This window comes from Dendropsophus ebraccatus, chromosome 7 (assembly GCF_027789765.1).
Source record: "Dendropsophus ebraccatus isolate aDenEbr1 chromosome 7, aDenEbr1.pat, whole genome shotgun sequence".
In the NCBI taxonomy this organism is placed as follows: Eukaryota; Metazoa; Chordata; class Amphibia; order Anura; family Hylidae; genus Dendropsophus; species Dendropsophus ebraccatus.
The window spans coordinates 86,061,303-86,079,081 of NC_091460.1; the positions used below are offsets into that span (position 1 = coordinate 86,061,303).

At 42.1% G+C, this 17,779-nt stretch overlaps 1 protein-coding gene across 4 annotated transcripts in view; it reads right to left on the bottom strand.

Moving 5' to 3' along the window:
* Positions 1-6,917: 6,917 nt before the first annotated feature.
* FNIP2 (folliculin interacting protein 2) overlaps positions 6,918-17,779 on the bottom strand; it is a 70,427-nt gene continuing 59,565 nt past the window's right edge. For all 4 annotated transcript variants that reach the window (XM_069977855.1, XM_069977854.1, XM_069977853.1 and 1 more), the window contains 5 exons: positions 15,229-16,462; positions 13,658-13,814; positions 12,888-13,088; positions 11,466-11,581; positions 6,918-8,183 (listed from right to left, as the gene is read on the bottom strand). In XM_069977855.1, the coding sequence (XP_069833956.1) occupies positions 8,105-8,183; positions 11,466-11,581; positions 12,888-13,088; positions 13,658-13,814; positions 15,229-16,462 (1,787 nt within the window). In that variant the 3' untranslated portion in view covers positions 6,918-8,104. The remainder of the gene's footprint in view (positions 8,184-11,465; positions 11,582-12,887; positions 13,089-13,657; positions 13,815-15,228; positions 16,463-17,779) is intronic.

Below are 17,779 nucleotides of genomic sequence, written 5' to 3' on the forward strand. Positions count from 1 at the left end.
GAACCAGTCAAGTTGAAAATGAAGTTTAATCTGTTACGTGTTATAGAGCAAGAGAAGCTGAATATATTAATACACATACTTGTAGGAAAACAAATAATTTATTCATCTAAACCTCTACTTATTCTAGGTCTAGTGGATAGACCTACTCAGTGACTTAGGGCCATATCCGTGGTTTGGTGTAATAGTTCATATTAAAAGGAAATTATCACATTTCCAAGTCTCCAAAACTGATTTTTTTTTTAGGGACCAGTTCTTTTTTTAAATGGATTTAGGAGGCTTGTATACTGGAAACCCCCATAAGTGACCCCATTTTGGAAACTAGACACCTTAAAGAATTAATCTAGGGGTATAATGAGCATTTTAACCCTACAGGGGCTGGAGGAAAGTATTCACAATTAGGCCGTAAAAAAAAAAAATCGAAAATGTTAAGTTTAGATTAAAGTTTCTTATTTTCAAAAGGAACATGAGAGAAAAAGCCCCCCAAAAATTGTAACGCAGGTTCTCCTGAATACAACGGTACCCCATATGTGGGCATAAACCACTGTATGGGCACACAGCCGGGCTCAGAAGGAAAGGAGCACCAATTAGCTTTTTTAATGCAGATTTTGCTGAAGAAGTTTACGAGCACCGGGTGCGTTTGCAGCGCCCCTGTAGTGTCCGCAGAAGAGAAACCCCCCAAAAGTCACCCCATTTTGGAAAGTACACCCCTCAAAGAATTCATCTTGGGGTGTGGTGACCATTTTGACCCCACAGGTATTAGAGGAAAGTATTTAAAATTAGAAGTAAAAATGAAAAACTTGAATTTTTCCAATATGTTCGTTTAGTTTGAAATTTCTCAATTTGACAAGGAACATGAGAATCCGCACCCCAAAATTTGTAACGCAAGTTCTCCTGAATACAACGGTACCCCATATGTGGGCATAACCACTGTATGGGCACACAGGAGGGCTCAGAAGGAAGGGAGCGCCAATTAGCATTTTCAGTTCAGATTTTGCTGAAGTAGTCTCTGAGCGCCAGGTGCGTTTGTAGTGCCCCTGTAGTGTCCGCAGAAGAGAACCCCCCCAAAAGTCACCCCATTTTGTAAAGTACACCCCTCAAAGAATACATCTTGGGGTGTGGTGACCATTTTGACCCCACAGGTATTAGAGGAAAGTATTCAAAATAAGACAGTAAAATTGAAAAACTAGAATTTTTCCAATAATATGTTCCTTTAGTTTGAAATTTCTCAATTTCACTAGGAACAGGGGAGAAGCTGCATGCCCAAATCTGTAACGCAGGTTCTCCTGAGTGAAAAGGTACCTCATATGTGGGCATAAACCACTGTATGGGCACACAGCCGGGCTCAGAAGGGAAGGAGCGCCAATTAGCATTTTCAGTGCAGATTTTTCCGAAGAAGTTTCTGAGCGCCAGGTGCGTGTGCAGCGCCCCTGTAGTGTCAGCAGAATAAAACCCCCCCAAAAGTCACCCCATTTAGGAAAGTACACCCCTTAAAGAACTCATCTTGGGGTGCAGTGAGCGGTTTGACCCCACAGGTATTAGAGGAAAGTATTCAAAAAAAGACAGTAAAAATGAAAAACTCGAATTTTTCCAAAAATACGTTCGTTTAGTTTAAAATTTCTTAATTTCACGAGGAATGGGAGAAAAAAAAACAAAAAAACAAAAAAAAAAAAAAACACCCCAAAATTTGTAACGCAGGTTCTCCTGAGTACAACGGTACCCCATATGTGGGCATAAACCAATGTATGGGCACACAGCGGGGCTCAGAAGGAAGGGAGCGCCAATTTGCTGGAGCAAAACCGCAGCTAGTAATAGTTATTAGAATAGCGCAGTTACTAAAATACAATAAAAAATGAGATTACAGGTAATATGGGGTGGTCACGGGCAACCTGCGGTGGTTACGAGCAACGGATAAACTGAAGTGCTTATAGGTAATCTGGGATGGGTACCTGTAATTTGGGGTCATTAAGGGCAATCTGGAGAGGGTCACTGGCAATTTGGGGTGGTCGGAGGCAATCTCGGGGGAATTGCATGTGATGAGGGGCAACATGGGGTGGTTACAGACAATCTGCGGTGGTTACGGGCAACATGGGGTGGTTACAGACAATCTGCGGTGGTTACGGATAAACTGAAGTGCTTATAGGTAATCAGGGTACGGGCAATCTGGAGGGGGTCACTGGCAACGTGTGTGAGTTAGAGGCAACGTGCGGTGGTTATGTGCAATCTGGGGGGTTACACGCAATCGGGGCTGATTACGGACCATCTGGAGGGGGTCACTGGCAATTCAGGGTGGTTACGGTCAACATGTGGTGCGGTGGTCATGGTTACGGTGGGGGGCGACACTGACACTTTTTATCCCTGTCACCAATCATTTATGGTGACAGGGGATAAAAAGTGCTTCTTTGCACTGGGAACAAGCGATCAGCGATATATAGTATATACCGCCGATCGCCTGCTCCGGGACCACACGGGGGGGGTCCCCGATCACTGCACCATGCTCTCCGCTACCTCCGGTGGCAGAGAGCATGGGGCTTTGATCATTTATTCATTTCCATCCCTGCGAACAAACAGTTTGTTTGCAGGGATGGGGACGGCCATCTTGGATGTGATGGCCACCCGGGGAGGGGAGCGGGTTAGTGATCGCCCACTAGGGGGGCTGATCTGGGGGATACATTTTCATCTCCCCCCACTGGGGATTCACGGTGGGGGGGGGGGGGGAGATGAAAGCTGTCGGCGGCGCCGGTAATGCCCGGTACTGGTGATTCGCCGCTATAACGGTAAGCATTTATTTCTGTTAAAGTTAATGATTATGGATTACAGCCAAAAAAAAAAAAAACAGAAGTCAGTATTTCAGAAAATTAGATTATATAAAACCAACTGAAAAAAAAAAGTTTTTAACACAAATGTCGACCAAATGAAAAGTCTGTACAGTAAATGCCCTCAATACTTTGTCAAGGCACCTTTTGCATGAATGACAGCATCAATGCGGCGTGGCATGGAGGCAATCAGCTGATGGCACTGCAGATGTGTTATTGAAGCCCAGGTTGCTTTGATAGCGTCCTTCAGCTCGTCTGCATTGTTGGGTCTGGTGTCTTTCCTCTTGACAATACCCTATAAATTCTCTATGGGGGTAAGGTCTGGTGAGTTTGCTGGCCAATGAAGTACAGTGATGCCGTGGTTAGTAGACCAGGTATTGGTACTTTTGGCAGTGTGGACATGTGCCAAACTTGCTGGAAGATGAAAATTCAATCTCCAATATTTTTTCACCACAAGGAAGCATGAAGTGCTCTAATATTTCCTGGTAGACGGCAGCATTGACTTTGGTGTGGATGAAACACAGTGAACCTACACCAGCAGATAACATTGCTCCCCAAACCATCACTGATTGTGGAAACTTCACACTAGACCTCAAGCAGCTTGGATTGTGTGTCTCTCTACTCTTCCTTCAGACTCCAAATGAAATGCAAAATTTACTTTAATCTGAAATCCGCACCTTGGACCACTGATCAACAGTCCCGTTCTTTTCCTTGGCCCAGATCAGACCCTTCTGGCGTTGTTTATTGGTCAGGAGTGGCCTGACACATGGGATGCAACACTTGTAGCCTATGACCTGCAGATGTCTGTATGTGGTGGTTTTTGAAGCCATGACTCCAGCAGTAGTCCACTCTTTATAAATCTCTCCCAAATTTTTAAATGGCATTTTCATTACAATCCTTTTAAGACTGGTTCTCCCGGTTGCTTGTGCACCTTTTTCTACCACAATTTTTCCTTCTACTCAACTCTCCATTAATATGCTTTGCAGCCAGCTTCTTTAGCAATGAACTTTTGTGGCTTACCCTCCTTGTGGAGTGTGAATGACTGCCTTCTGGACATCTGTCAAGTCAGCACCTTTTTATAATACTTCGGAAGCCACTGCAGGTGTTTTGGGTTAATTATTCTAATTTTCTGAAACACTGACTTTTGGGTTTTTCTTGGCTGTAATCCATAAATCAACTTTAAAATAAACGCTTGAAAAAGTTCACTCTGTATGTAATGGCTCTATAGAATATATGAGGTCACTTTTTGAATTAAAATACTGAATTTTTTTTTTTTGTTAATATTCTAATTTATTGCAAACCACTGTATATTCATTGCAAACCACTGTATATTCAGAGTTATAAGAACACCATGCAGGAGCATATTTCTTCAGCTCTAGATTAGATTACATAGTTGGGGGGGGGGGGAAAGAAAAAAAAAAAAACTAAAATTTTTTATTCAAAGCTTTATTGCACCGAATTCCACATAAAGTTTATTTAAAATGTTACAACAGTAGATTTGAAGCAAATATTTCCCAATTTTAACTTACAACTGTTCAATGGAGATGTCCAGTGCAGACTGTTCAGGAGTTTCATGTGGACATGAGCCATTTGTGAACAATTCATATGTTAATAAATAAAATTCTGCCTGGTAAAATCATAGCCTTCAATAAACCCCATTTTTATACAATGAGACAAAATTTAAAAACAGGAAACATTTATGAAATGAACTCTACTGTACTAACCCTCCCCCCCCCCACACACAAAAAAAAATTGCTTCAACACTGCAGCAGCTGATTAAGACACAGATCTTTAGTTTTTTACACCTTCCTGAGGCTGGGTTCACACTACGTATATTTGAGGCTGTATTTGTGAGGCTGTATAGCAACCAAAACAAGGAGTGGATTGAAAACACAGAAAGGCTATGTTCACATAATGTTGTAATTGAGTGGATGGCCGTCATTTAATGGCAAATATTTGCTGTTATTTTAAAACAACGGCTGTTATATTGAAATAATGGCCGTTATTTACTGTTATATGGCGGCCATCCACTCAATTTCAACATTGTGTGAACAGATCCTTTCTGTGTTTTCAATCCACTCCTGGTTTTGGTTGCTATGAGGACCTGACTTGAGGACCAAATACTGCCTGAAATATACATAGTGTGAACCCAGCCTCAGTCTTCATTTAGCTAAAGAGTCAAAAGGGTGACAAAGTGGCAAATGTCCACAATAGGCCTTAGCTAACAAATCCAAGCAATACATACAAATCCAAGCAATACATACAAGGCTGAAGCAGAGTCTACTTTAATACTGACAAACAGGTAAAAAAAATTTCAGCGTGTACATTTCTGTAAAAATTCTGAGGGCTTAACATAAAAAAATAAATCTAGCATACAAGAAAGCACAGTCTATCCCCCCACATCATGCACAACACATTACAAATTAACAAAAAATGTATTTCTTCAGCAAATTTCAATACAATCTTGCTTATCACACCACAATATCTAAATTTTCCATTTTAAATATTAAAAAAATAAAATAAAAAAACTAAGACCACACAGTAGAGTCACAATGCTAAACAATTGAGGTAGAAACGTGAGGAGAAGATAGTGACTAAAGGTCTGGATAGTTAGTGTCATTTCTATTCAACAAAAGACTTTGTACCTTACTGATCCGGAAAACACTTGAGGTTTCTAGACAAGTCTTCTGCACAGTTTCCCCGTGGTCATTGCTCAACAAAGGCCAAATGCAGTAGCAATGTTAAGCATAGTCTTGGAAATGCTGCATGTGTAGGATCTAGTGATAACCTAATAACTTACAGAAAGGTGTGCATATTGCTAATGAAAGACTGCTAAAAGTAAACTTCATGCTAAGAAATGGTCCATATAGGTTGTAGAATTTACACTGCAATTCTGCACCAAATGAAAGTACAATGTAAATAGGCAAGGCTTAACAGGCCCAATTCACTTAGGGGTATACACAGTCCATTTGTTGTGTCTTCTGCAGAAATGCTATAAGTTTCATCGTCGCAATGTCTGTTATCTGCAATGTAATGTGCATGCAACGTTGATTCGTAGGCTGGCTTAGTAGCAATTTATCTATGTATGGACCCAGCTTTAGAAGTTTTTCAGAGAATAGCAAAAGAAAATTTACAGTAAAGATGTGTGGTTGACGTATAGCCGAACATTTTCATATGGCCAAGGCATTATCCTAGATACACAGGAGCATTAGGGAACGTTGTATACATACTGTGGGTTCTATTACAGCACTTATTAGAGGGTTTCATAATGTCTTTTTTTCTGCAGAGATATCTATATCCCAAAGCTTTCTCCAGATCAACCAACCAGTTTCATATAATAAGAGAAGATTGTAGAACAGTATAGCCCAAGAGCCTGAGAAACCCAATATTTAATCCTTCCGTCAAGGTCTTTCCATTGCTTTCACACACACAAAAAATCTGGTCACGTACAAAGTAAAGCTTACATGTGAGAATTGTTTTTAAGTTTTATATCAGAATTTTCTTAATACTAGTACAATGCACATAAATGATAATATAACTAGCCGAATACACTCACCCTTAGCACCATAGCTTTATCTGTACTGCAAAAAACTTTGATGCATTACACAACCTCCAATTACACCCACATGATTCTTCACATTAGCATTAATATGTCTGTACTACTGTATAATCAGTGTCAGCAAGCGTGGTGCATATATAGTATACACAAGACTCAAGTAGTATTCCACTCAGACGGATACTCTGACACAATAGTCAAAAAAAACTAATTTATGTCAAGTCATGGAATCAGCATCATTGTGTGGCTGTGATCTGACATCACCACGCATTGACTTTTTATTTTTAATAGAATAAGGATTGGCATCTTGATTGAAACAAGAACAAACAGATTGTGAATATTTTGTCAAATGAAAAACAGCATCACAGAAATTCTACTTGGAGTGTTGTGGATAGAGAGATAGACATACATATTGAGGGAGATTTATCAAACATGGTGTAAAGTGAAACTGGCTCAGTTGCCCCTAGCAACCAATCAGATTCCACCTTCCATTTTCCAAAGAGTCTTTGAGGAATAAAAGGTGGAATCTGATTGGTTGCTAGGGGCAACTGGGCCAGTTTCACTATACACCATGTTTGATAAATCTCCCCCACTGTGTTCTGGCTCATGACTGAGTAGAGATTATTCTGTTTTGAGGGTGAACCCCCACTATAATGTGAATAGCACCACCCATACATACAATATGTAAAGTAGACTCAACTACCAGAATTATCACACAGCATGATTGTTAAACCCTTAAAATAAATGCGCTGTCAAAGATTTTCATTGGTGAATTCCTATATAGCCACTGCAGCCAGAAGAAACATGGTTTCCAACACAGTATAGAGGTCAAATCCATACACTGCTTTGTTACTATGGGATCATCTTTTCATTGACAGCAGGCCTTGAGTACTGAAACTAGAAGAGGAGTTGGAGGCCTTCTATCAGAATCAACGGAGCAGCATACAGATCAGTATTAGTGCATGTTCCCACATTCAGGTTTTTTGATAAAGTTTGACTGAGTGCAGTCTTTTCTTTACACATATCTTCCACTAATGTTCCAATACTTCCTGAGTATTTGAACTCGAAGTACCATACCTTGAACGTCCCTTTAACTAGTATAACTTGTTCTTGGGATTGTCTTCAATGATTTATGTTTCTCCAACTATCACAGAACTACAAGTTGTCCAAATTTCATGGTAAATGTAGGGAAAAAAAAAAAAGTGATGAGGTGGTGGAATTATTCTAATACATGGTCACACTGCAAAGTACTATATCATAGAAAAGAAAATATTGTGCATACAGATAGTTGTGTGACCACATGTATGTATACATAAACATTAGGTTGGGGGTGCAATATATCTAATTTACACACTTATGTCCCCTGAATGCCATGAAATATTATATGCTGAATCCTCTACGTCCTCGTTATGAACACAGTGCAGTAAGACTAAAAAAAGATACTGGTGGAAAGGGGGAACCGTACAGTAGATAAGATTTCTGAAGAAACTGGCTGTCCAGACATCAGCACTATAGCGTTTTAGAATTTCAGGTCTCCAAAATTCTTCCCTGTGAAGCGACAAAGGCCACTGGGAATAGCGTAATGCCTTCACTTCATGTAAACTTTAAAATGTGTCCCCCATAGAGTAGAGGGGGTACAGTTCAGTAGAGGAAAACAAGCATCATTTCCTGTCTCCATTTTTCCTGAATGGTTGTTTCTCTGTAGCTTATGGAATGACCTAATGTTAGATGCAGCTTATAAAAGGATTTGGGCAACATGAGGAGAATGAGTACTTGCCACAGCAGCCAACAGAGGCAAGTCACTGGATTCAATCCTGAATGGGAAACAAAATGCAGAGGATATTAGTTAGTGTGCTTGGTACAATATCCAGCTATTAAAATATTTCTCTTCAAAAGTTTCCTAGCAGAAGTGTCAATGTGTGTGCAGGGCCTGCCATATCCTGTGTTACACAGGCTCCACCTGCTGCCACTGCCCGGAGGGGAGCCGCGCTCCACCCTGGGCAGTTAACCCCATAGGCACCGCAGTCTGTGGATCCGCAGCGTCTATGGGGCACCCAGAAGGAGAACTGCCTGTGTGACATGGTATAATGGATAAAAAAACTGAAATAAAAAAAAAAAAGCCCCAAAATTCCCCAGGCCTCTGTCATGTCTGAGGTCTGTGGTTGAGTCAGGTGACGCACTGAGGCCACATATGGGGGATTTCTAGAACCATTGGAATAAGGGAAATATGAAGTTCCATTTCTCAGTTAGTATTTGTTGTGTTAGAAAAAAAAAAATGGATTCAAATAGAATTCCCCCCCCCAAAAAAAAAACAAAATTTTTGTATTTTTTTTTTAATTTCCCCTCCAACTTGCTTAAATTTTTAACACAGCCCTAAAGGGGTAATTCCATTGCAGTTACTGCACATCCTGAGCATGTGTCATAAATGTCTAAGGGTGAGATTTAAAAGGATTTATTCAGCCAAGGGTACAAACTCACTGGGCAGATCACTCACGGGATGTGTATCCTTCTGCGAGTTTGTCTGCCCATACTGTACAAGGCAGGGTTTCACAGCAAGTGATCCGCCCAGTGAGTTTGCACCCTTACCGTAAATGTTTACAATACATGTAGGATAAAGAACAGTAGCAAAAAACATGACCTATAAAACTCCACATAGCCTTTAGTGGTCTCCTTAAAGCGGCACAATCAGCAGTTTCTTCCCAGAGAACCTGCTGATATGCCGCAGTAGCAGAGGAGCTCTGTAGAATGGCAGTTACTTTGACCCTTGTCTTCCCCCGCATTGTTTGTAAAATCGCTAAATGCTCTTATGCAAATTACTTGCTTAAGAGCATTTAGGGCGTTGCTCGGGGCTGGAGAGCCTTGCTGCACCCCGCCCAGTTTGCCCCCTCCCGTCCACTATGAATATTTATATATGCATAGTGGGGTCTATACACTCCAGCTGCGCAGGGAAGCAGTCCCGTCGGAGACTGGCTGCTTCCCGCGCATGCCTGAATCCCCCAGGACGCCCCCGATCCTCCCGGAGGTTCCTCAAGACGTAAGTATATCTTATACGTATGTCCTGAGGGACCACCAGGAGGGTTGGTGGCGGCCTGGGGATTCAGTCCCACAGGACTGCTTCCCTCCGCAGCCGCCATGTATAGAGCCCACTATGCAGTTATGAATAATCATAGAGGGCGGGTGGGACAGGGCGATGCTTTTTGGCCCAGAGGAAACGCCCTAAATCCTCTTAATTTGCACAAGAGCATTTAGCGATTTTACAAACAATACGGGGGAAGACAGGGGTGAAAGTAACTGCCATATACTACTGGAGGGACACAGCTACTGCAGCATATCAACAGGTTCTCTGGGAGGAACGATAGATTTTATTTGGGCATCTGATCGTTACCAATTTTTCACGGGCAGATTGTCGGCTGAATGAGAGTTTGTAGGGATGCTTGTTGCCAATAATCAGCTTGTCATAAGAGCCCCCCTAATACAAGAATTTTTTAAAGCTCTTAAGGGTATGTTCACACTATGGAATAAGCAAGGAATTCCCGCCACAGACTTGAAATTCTGCCTGTCCCATAGATTCAATTGGATTTCTCAAGCACACCCAGCCATCCGCCTAAATAAATGGCACGTCAATACTATCGGCAGATGGTGGAGGGCGCTTGAGAAATCACATTGAACCAATAAAAATAAATAAAATATTCGCAAATCGGCACTTTCCGCCGAGTACGCCAGGGGGCGGAAAGTAGGCAGGAAGTGGGCGGAACGGAGGGCGCGGACTCAGAGTCCGCGCGATTTATCATCCGTTCCGCCCAAATGTACGCCGAAAACCTACTCCACTCCTCAGCTGGCGTAGGTTTTCGGCGGTGCGCACAGGATTTATGTACAGGCAGTCCGCCTCTACATAAATCCCCGTACCGCCGGAGCTGCGGGGGCATTTTTAAGTCCGGCGTAAAAACCGCCGGACTTGGGAAACGCTGAACTTTCTCCCAGAAAGTTCAGCGTTTCCCAAGTCATCTGCGCTCTCGCAGAGAAGGCAGTCATGTGATTGATGGACACATTGAGCTGTGACACTCATGACAAAGTTCCAGCCCGTACAGTCTTTTTTAAAAAAGCTGCCTACAGGAGACTGGACCTGGATTTCCGGTAAGTATAGCTTTGTTTTATAGGGAACCAATCAGCACATGGTTCCCAGAAATATAGTATAGAGCTACTGTGCAGCCCGCATCACATACCAGAAGAGAAAAAGTACTTTTATTCTGTTGTGGGAGGCAGTGAGAGGGGTGGCAACTAGTCATCTGGGCAGGGAGCCGCTGGTGACTAGTCACCGCTATCTCTGCCTGTCGGAACACAGTACAGTGATGATTGACCGGCAGAGGGGCTATAACGGGCCTCTCTAGCAATCATCCCCCACTGCCTACCGACTGGCAAAGAGCAGTGACTAGTCACAGGCTGCTCACCCCGCCCAGATAACTAGTTGCTGCCCTTCTCATTGCCTTGCTATATGAATTTGAAGTTTATAACGACAGTGACACTTTAAAACTTGAATATACCCTGTGTCAAGCTCAGGAAATCTCAGGTGATATCATGAATGTAGTTGAACCCGATTATAGCCAAACATAGCTCCTCTATAAAGCACTGATCTAAAAAGAACCTGTCAACTTATTTTAAATCTCTGTACAAACGCTGTAGAATCAGTGACAATCCTGCTATAGATTGTCTATGAAATGGATGAGAAACATCATGCTTAGATTTGCTTAAACCTTTTTAGTTAAACTTCGGGCCCATTACACAGATTACAAGAATTTAATTATATGATTAATAGAATTATACATTACTCATTATATGTTTGAATTTAAGCGATAATCTTTCCACGTGTAGTCAAATAACGAAGAAACTAACGAAAATTCAATCGTATGTTGATCGCATCTTTTGAGCCCACCATAAAATCATTGTTAATCATTTGCAAGTCTTTCAATGTATGTTTATTCGTAATTGCGATCGTAACAAACAAAATCGTTCCATGTATTAAGGTGATTGATTTCATGTTTGCAGCTGTTTATCGTTGTAACCCTGTCTCTAATAGGAACAGGAATTGAAACACTTACCCTAACACAACTCCAAGCTCTTTCACATGGACTCTGGTGTGTCCTCGAAGGTACTCAGCTAGCATTTTACTTTTGAAATACAACTCTTGAAGTTTGTCCTCTAGATGCATCACACACTAGCAGCAGAGGGAGAAAAAAAAAAAAAAAAAAAATAAGATATAAAGGGATAACTGCAATGACAGCTGTACACATAGAAAAAGGCTAAAAACAAGATCACTCATTTACTACTACTTTTCAAAAAGGTGAAAGATCTTCCACAAATTCCTAATGCGGCCTAGTGGCCTAATGCGGGAATGAGCAGGGAAGCTACAGTGATGTCAGCCCTCATCTATTATTACACAGGTAATTCCTTTTAGGGTCTGTCCACACGTATAGACTTTCAGCGTAAATCTCACTGCGAGTCTGGCAGTTCCCTGTTACTACATACTTGCAGCTGTCTGAAAGACTGCTGCAAGTATGTAATTCTGCCGCCCCCTTAACGCCTTCGTCTCCCGTTTAGCTGCGTGTATACATTACCTCTCCTTGCTGCGGGAGCCGAAGGCGTTAAGGGGCGGCAGAATTACATACTCGCAGCAGTCTTTCAGACAGCTGTGAGTATGTAGTGACAGGGAACTGCCAGGACCTGCAGCAAGATTAAAGAATTGTACTTAAAGAAGCACTTTATTTCCCCTTATATAATGCAGCGTGGGCTATTACAGAATAATTTAGAGCTTTTTTTTAGCTGATGTGACATGCATGAAGTTCCAATTTCCCCTCCAATGTGGTTTCCTAATGCTGCCTACATTTGCCCCATCATCTCTGGCTTTGCAGAGGGAGGGATGGAGTCTTATCACTGCTCTTGCTCTTATCAAAGTGCACTTATGTGATATGGCTACACGGGGCCGGCGCCAGCACAGGGCTTACCCGGGCAAGTGCCAGGGCTCACGTCACCTCTAGGGGCCCAAAGAGTGAGAGGGGCCCGGTGCTCTGATGTTCAGCCCCCTCACTGTACTGCAGGGTGAGTGCTAAACATCAGAAGATACGAGCAGGACCTGTCAGCGAGGGATGAAGGACCTGATCACATGAACCGCAGGTCCTCAATACTACAGTGTGGAGATCTGCCAGGCAGAGAGAAAAAGAGGGAGAAGACTGAGCTGTAAGTGTGTAAAATAATATATTATATATATATATATATATATATATATATATATATATATATATATATATATATATATATATATATATATATATATATATATATATATATACACACACACATACATACACATACACTAGTGGTGTCTGAAATGATTGCGTACAGTGGATGGATGAGAGGCCCACTAAGGCTCTGTCACCCAGGGCCCGCTAAAACAGTTAAATTGTGAAAATTCTTAACATTTATTAAATACTACTAATAAGACCACTAGTAAGATGAGTACTTACAAAAACAGGGGGTGTCTTCAGTTTATGAAGCTGTAAGATAGATTGAAGCAAACTGCACACTTGACTGGACACTAAAACCTCTGTACCAAGCTTCATGCTGTCTACTATAGTCTTCTGGCTGCTCACCACCTGGACGCTGCATTTGTCAGTGTCTGCCACGATGCATACGGCTTCTGCTAGGGGCTCATCCAGAACAGGGTGCTAGAACCAAAGAACAGTTTTCAGTCAATCAGTTCAGTTTCTCTCTCGTTTATTAATTCCTTAGAACTACATACAAAATTAATCCAAGCCTAAAAACCAATATTAACAGCTTGTGGTGGTTTGAGAATTTCAAGCAGACCCCTTATTCCCCCTTGCACAGCTACAAGCTGACACTTCATAATTTCACTGCATAAATGTTTAAACAGTTAGGCTGCATTCAAACGTCCTGTAAAATGGTCTGTGGTCGCGGATCCAAATTTTAGGGACCATTAAAGTAAATGAAGCCATTCACATGACGCGTGCCATGACCAGCACCATGAAAAATAGGAAATATCCTAGTGCGGATCGCGGCATAGATCACATCCACCCCACCCCCCGGGGTAGGGGCTCCACCGGATTGTGGCATGGAGCGTGTAATACTTCAATAACCCATTTAGGCCATGTTCACATTAGTGCTGTGGTTTCTGCTCATTCACTTTCAGCAGAAATGTGAACAGAGCCTTATTTTATAATGAGGACCCATTGTGCTCCCTGGGGCAATGTCATCTGGCTTTAGGCATAAAACCTACATGGGTTGAGTGAGACAGGCTGGCTGCCAAACTTGACTTCAGCTTCTCAGCACTTGCAATTCCATGAAGCACCATATCAGGCATATATGTGGAGCAGTAACCACCAAACAGAGACCTCCCAAAATTTTTAACACTTGGGCTGCTGATTACATCAGACCTAGCAGGAGAAAATAGATAAATAAGATAAACACCACCACCAAAACACCTGTTTCTATACAGCTACAATCTTCTGTTTTATAGTAAATGATTTTGGAAAATGTACCACCTCAAGGGCTCAAAAGACAAAGATGGCTACATCTCTAGCAAGGTAATATTAAAAGGGTTATACAGAGTTAAAATAACATCCCCTATCCATGGGTCTTTGTTATGAATAGAATTGCCATACATGTGCGCGGCCACCTCAGTCATTCAGTATGGGGGCTGCCTCAGTCAGCCAAAGCATCATACTCCGCTGTTCTTGGTAGCACCATAGAAAATTGTGTTAGATTCATAAAGAGTTTAAACCTCATTGGAGCTGTTCTGGAGATTGCGGGGGGTTCTGAAACTTAACCTCTAGGGTCGGCTCCAGGCTTTTGTTGTCCCTTGGGCGATAAGAGTCTCAGCCGGCCCCTTTGTATAGCAAATCATGTGGCATCCTTATGAGGGGGTCTTAGCAAAACCTTACTACTATACAAGATGCAAGGAAAGCTGGGTGACCTCCATTGTACGGCCTACTATACAAGATGCCAGGAAATCTGGATGACCCCATTATGCTGACTACTATGCAGGATGCTGGGTAACCTCCAACTATTAGTGGCTTCCTGCTGTACAGTCCCCTCTCTAATCCTCAGGCCAATCCTCCACCCGATAGGGAGGAGCCTATGGGATATACTAGGGGCCCTATTTTTGCTGGTACAGTGCCAACAAAACTGGGAAAACTGGGGGGGAGGAATGTAAGGCTTGCAACAGGCATCATTTCACTGGGGTCTGGTTTGCCTGCATTCTGGGGGGACGGGGGGGACGGGGGACAAGTCCCAGGGTAAGCCAGGTGCCCTGCCTCTATCCATAATTTTGTTTTTCTTTTAACTCTAAAGACCCTATTAAAGATTTATTTAAAACCTAGGAAATGCTAAACATTTATATCAACTGGTGCCAGGAAGATGTACAGCTTTGTAAAAGACTTCTACTTTTTACTGCTTTTTACTGCTTATCAGCTGCTATGTGCCCCCGAGGAAGTCATGTTCTTTCCAATACCCTCAATCCATGTAAAGAACTGTCGTCCAGGACCGAAGCAAAACTTTTCCTCCTGTGCAGGTAGCATCGTGTTGAATTGGAAAGAACGACAATTTTCTCTGGAGAATACAGCAGCTGACTAGAAAGGTACAAATCATTTACACATCTATATAACTTTTTGGCACCAGGTAATTTGAAAATCTTCATGCTTTCTGGAACACCCATTTAGTACTAGATAATAGAACAGAGAAAAGTGACAAAGTATATTGCAAAATGTGACACCATATATAAAGCCAGGCAGTCTGTAAAAAACACATGTAAAAACATTATATAAGTTGATGCTTGACTTAATGTCTTACGTAGGTAGTGGAAGTTCTACTTCTGTGTGGTCACTGCTGTGGTCCCAGTTTTCTGGATGGCTGTGACCTGTGTTCAGCTCCTCATCACTGTGGCCCAGGGCACTGTCATAACTTTTATTCCTTGGAATGTTGGTGCCAAGCTTGCCGCCAATCTTTCTGAGGGAATCCCCACAGGGGATACTTTGGGAAAGTATCTGAGGAGGGTGTATGTGAGTGTGAACCGCATCTGTCAGGTCGTTCTCACAGGTCCTTTTCTCTGTATGGTTATTTGATACAATACTAGAAACAAAACATTTTTCTGATAATAGGGAATGACAGGGAAGAGATTCTACTGTATTCGTTTCAATACTGTTACCCTCCACAAAATACTCATCAAATAAACTCGATCCTCCCTCACAGGAGGGGATACGCGAATGCATCAGCCTCCTTTTTTGAGCAGCAAGTGACACATCTGTGGGGGCAAGCGACCTGTAGTGTTGTGATTTGACACTTCCATTCAGTTCCTTATTGCAGGTCTTCATATCAGAGTCGGATCCCATACTAAAGGCTACTTTCCCCAGAAGGGAACTATCCTCTTTCTGGTCTGCACGGAGTACCTCTTTTGCCCATTCAGACAGTTGCACTGGAGAGCTAGTTCTCTTTTCATATCTGCTAGCAGGAGGGTGGCTTTTAACATGGGATGGCAGAGAACCAGAGGTAAACAGATCAGTGTTGCATGCTGGCATCCTTGTGACAGAAACCAGTGTCTCTACTTTGGCTTCTTTTACCAAGGTTACAGTTTCTTTACAAGAACCTCCATTACCTAAAACAGCTCCATTGCTTGTTGACGATGCATCAGTCCTCTGGGCTAGCTGAAAGCGGCCATCACATTTACTATCCGTGGTTACTGAAATGTCAAAGGCCTCAGGTCCATTTCCTTTCTGAGGGGATCTAACACCCGAATTACAGGGCAATGTTGGAGACAACAGGGCAGACTCATTGTTCAGTGTAATGACCACATATTCAGAGTCTTCCACCTCACCCTTCTCTAGTAATGTTGTGACATTACTGCCCTGTACTATCTGCTCCCCTTTTTTTAAGGCTCTGCTGTGCACTAGATGGTTCTCCTGAAGTTCAGAGCAACGGATGAAATAGGTAAGAATGTACAAAATGCGCTGGACCAAGTCTTTCCGTTTTCCGACAACAACTGTCCGATTCATCCTCACAGGGGATCCTATAGCCCCATATAGATCACCTAAAAATAGTGAGATAAAGTAAAAGGGATCACAAGAAAATCTTAATTGAATCCAACAAACATTTCACTAACAAGTGAAGTCCACTGGGCTTGGCCAAGATGTCGTTATATTATATGTTGCATGTAGTAAATTTTTTTTTTCTCTTCCAAAAGACAGAATCTGTGACAGAGGCCCCTTATGCTAGAGCTAAAACTATTCTCCAGAAGAAATAAAGACAAGAAAAAAAAAAAAAAGTCAGCAGTGTTGGAAATTTTGGGGCAATAGTTGTCCAAAAATGTATTTCGTTCATGAATTAATGTTTAAATGTGAACAGTCTTTTAATAAGACATAGTCCTTATACAACCTCAATAACTTTCAGCCGAATGGCTAGGCTGCAAGTTATCCCCCCCTGTCCTTCTAATACACAGACATTCAGCATGGCCCAACATTCAAGGTTCTGTATGAAGAGGGGTAAGCTAGCACCAGACTCCTCTGGCACAGACTTATCTCTTCAAGACCAAAGGGATTGGGTAGTAAAAGTCCACGACACCCGACCTTTATCTCTACCATTATAATCCATCAATGGAGACTTGTGGAGATTTTCTACAGACAAAAAATAAAAGTGTTGGAGCGGTCAGGAAAAAATGCTTTTAGAGAAAACACAGATGAGCCAGTGACACTATCCTGTCTCACCTGATATACTCAAGGATGTTCTAAAGACTTTATAAAGCTGCTGAAGATAAGAAGTTTATCCCTATGTCGTCAGATTTACTGCAGCCTGGAAGCAGTCACCCACTAAGCCCAAGGATCAGCTTTTTTTTTTTTTTTTTAAACACAAGTATGTTAAACAAGAAGTCCGGTCAGTTCTCAGCCAGTCAATGAGTGGTTTGGGATGCTGCACCAGTGTCACTGATTTGGGGGGGGGGGGGGGGGGGGGGGGTATTCCATTTTTACTACAAACAAATGTATGCAAAAACTTGGAGGTAAACAAGGCCTCATTTAAAAACAGCCAGCACTTGTAAGGGCCCAGACCCTATAAAATTACATTAATGACAACTAAAACCTACCAAACTATGAATTGCTTGGAAAGGCACAACATGCGAGAACAGATAAAGGAGAAGTAAAGCGGACATGTACATGACCTGCCCAGGAGCTAATAAAATGATTCAACAGAATGGATATTATGGGCTCAATACATTTCAAAGGGAAACTGTATTACATGGCTCCAGGTAAGTTGTGTATGTAAGTGTTGATCTAGCAGATCAGCACTTGTTTACAGACTTTACACAACCTCACGATCATACAGCCAGGGCTCCATGAACCTTGCTAGATTACAC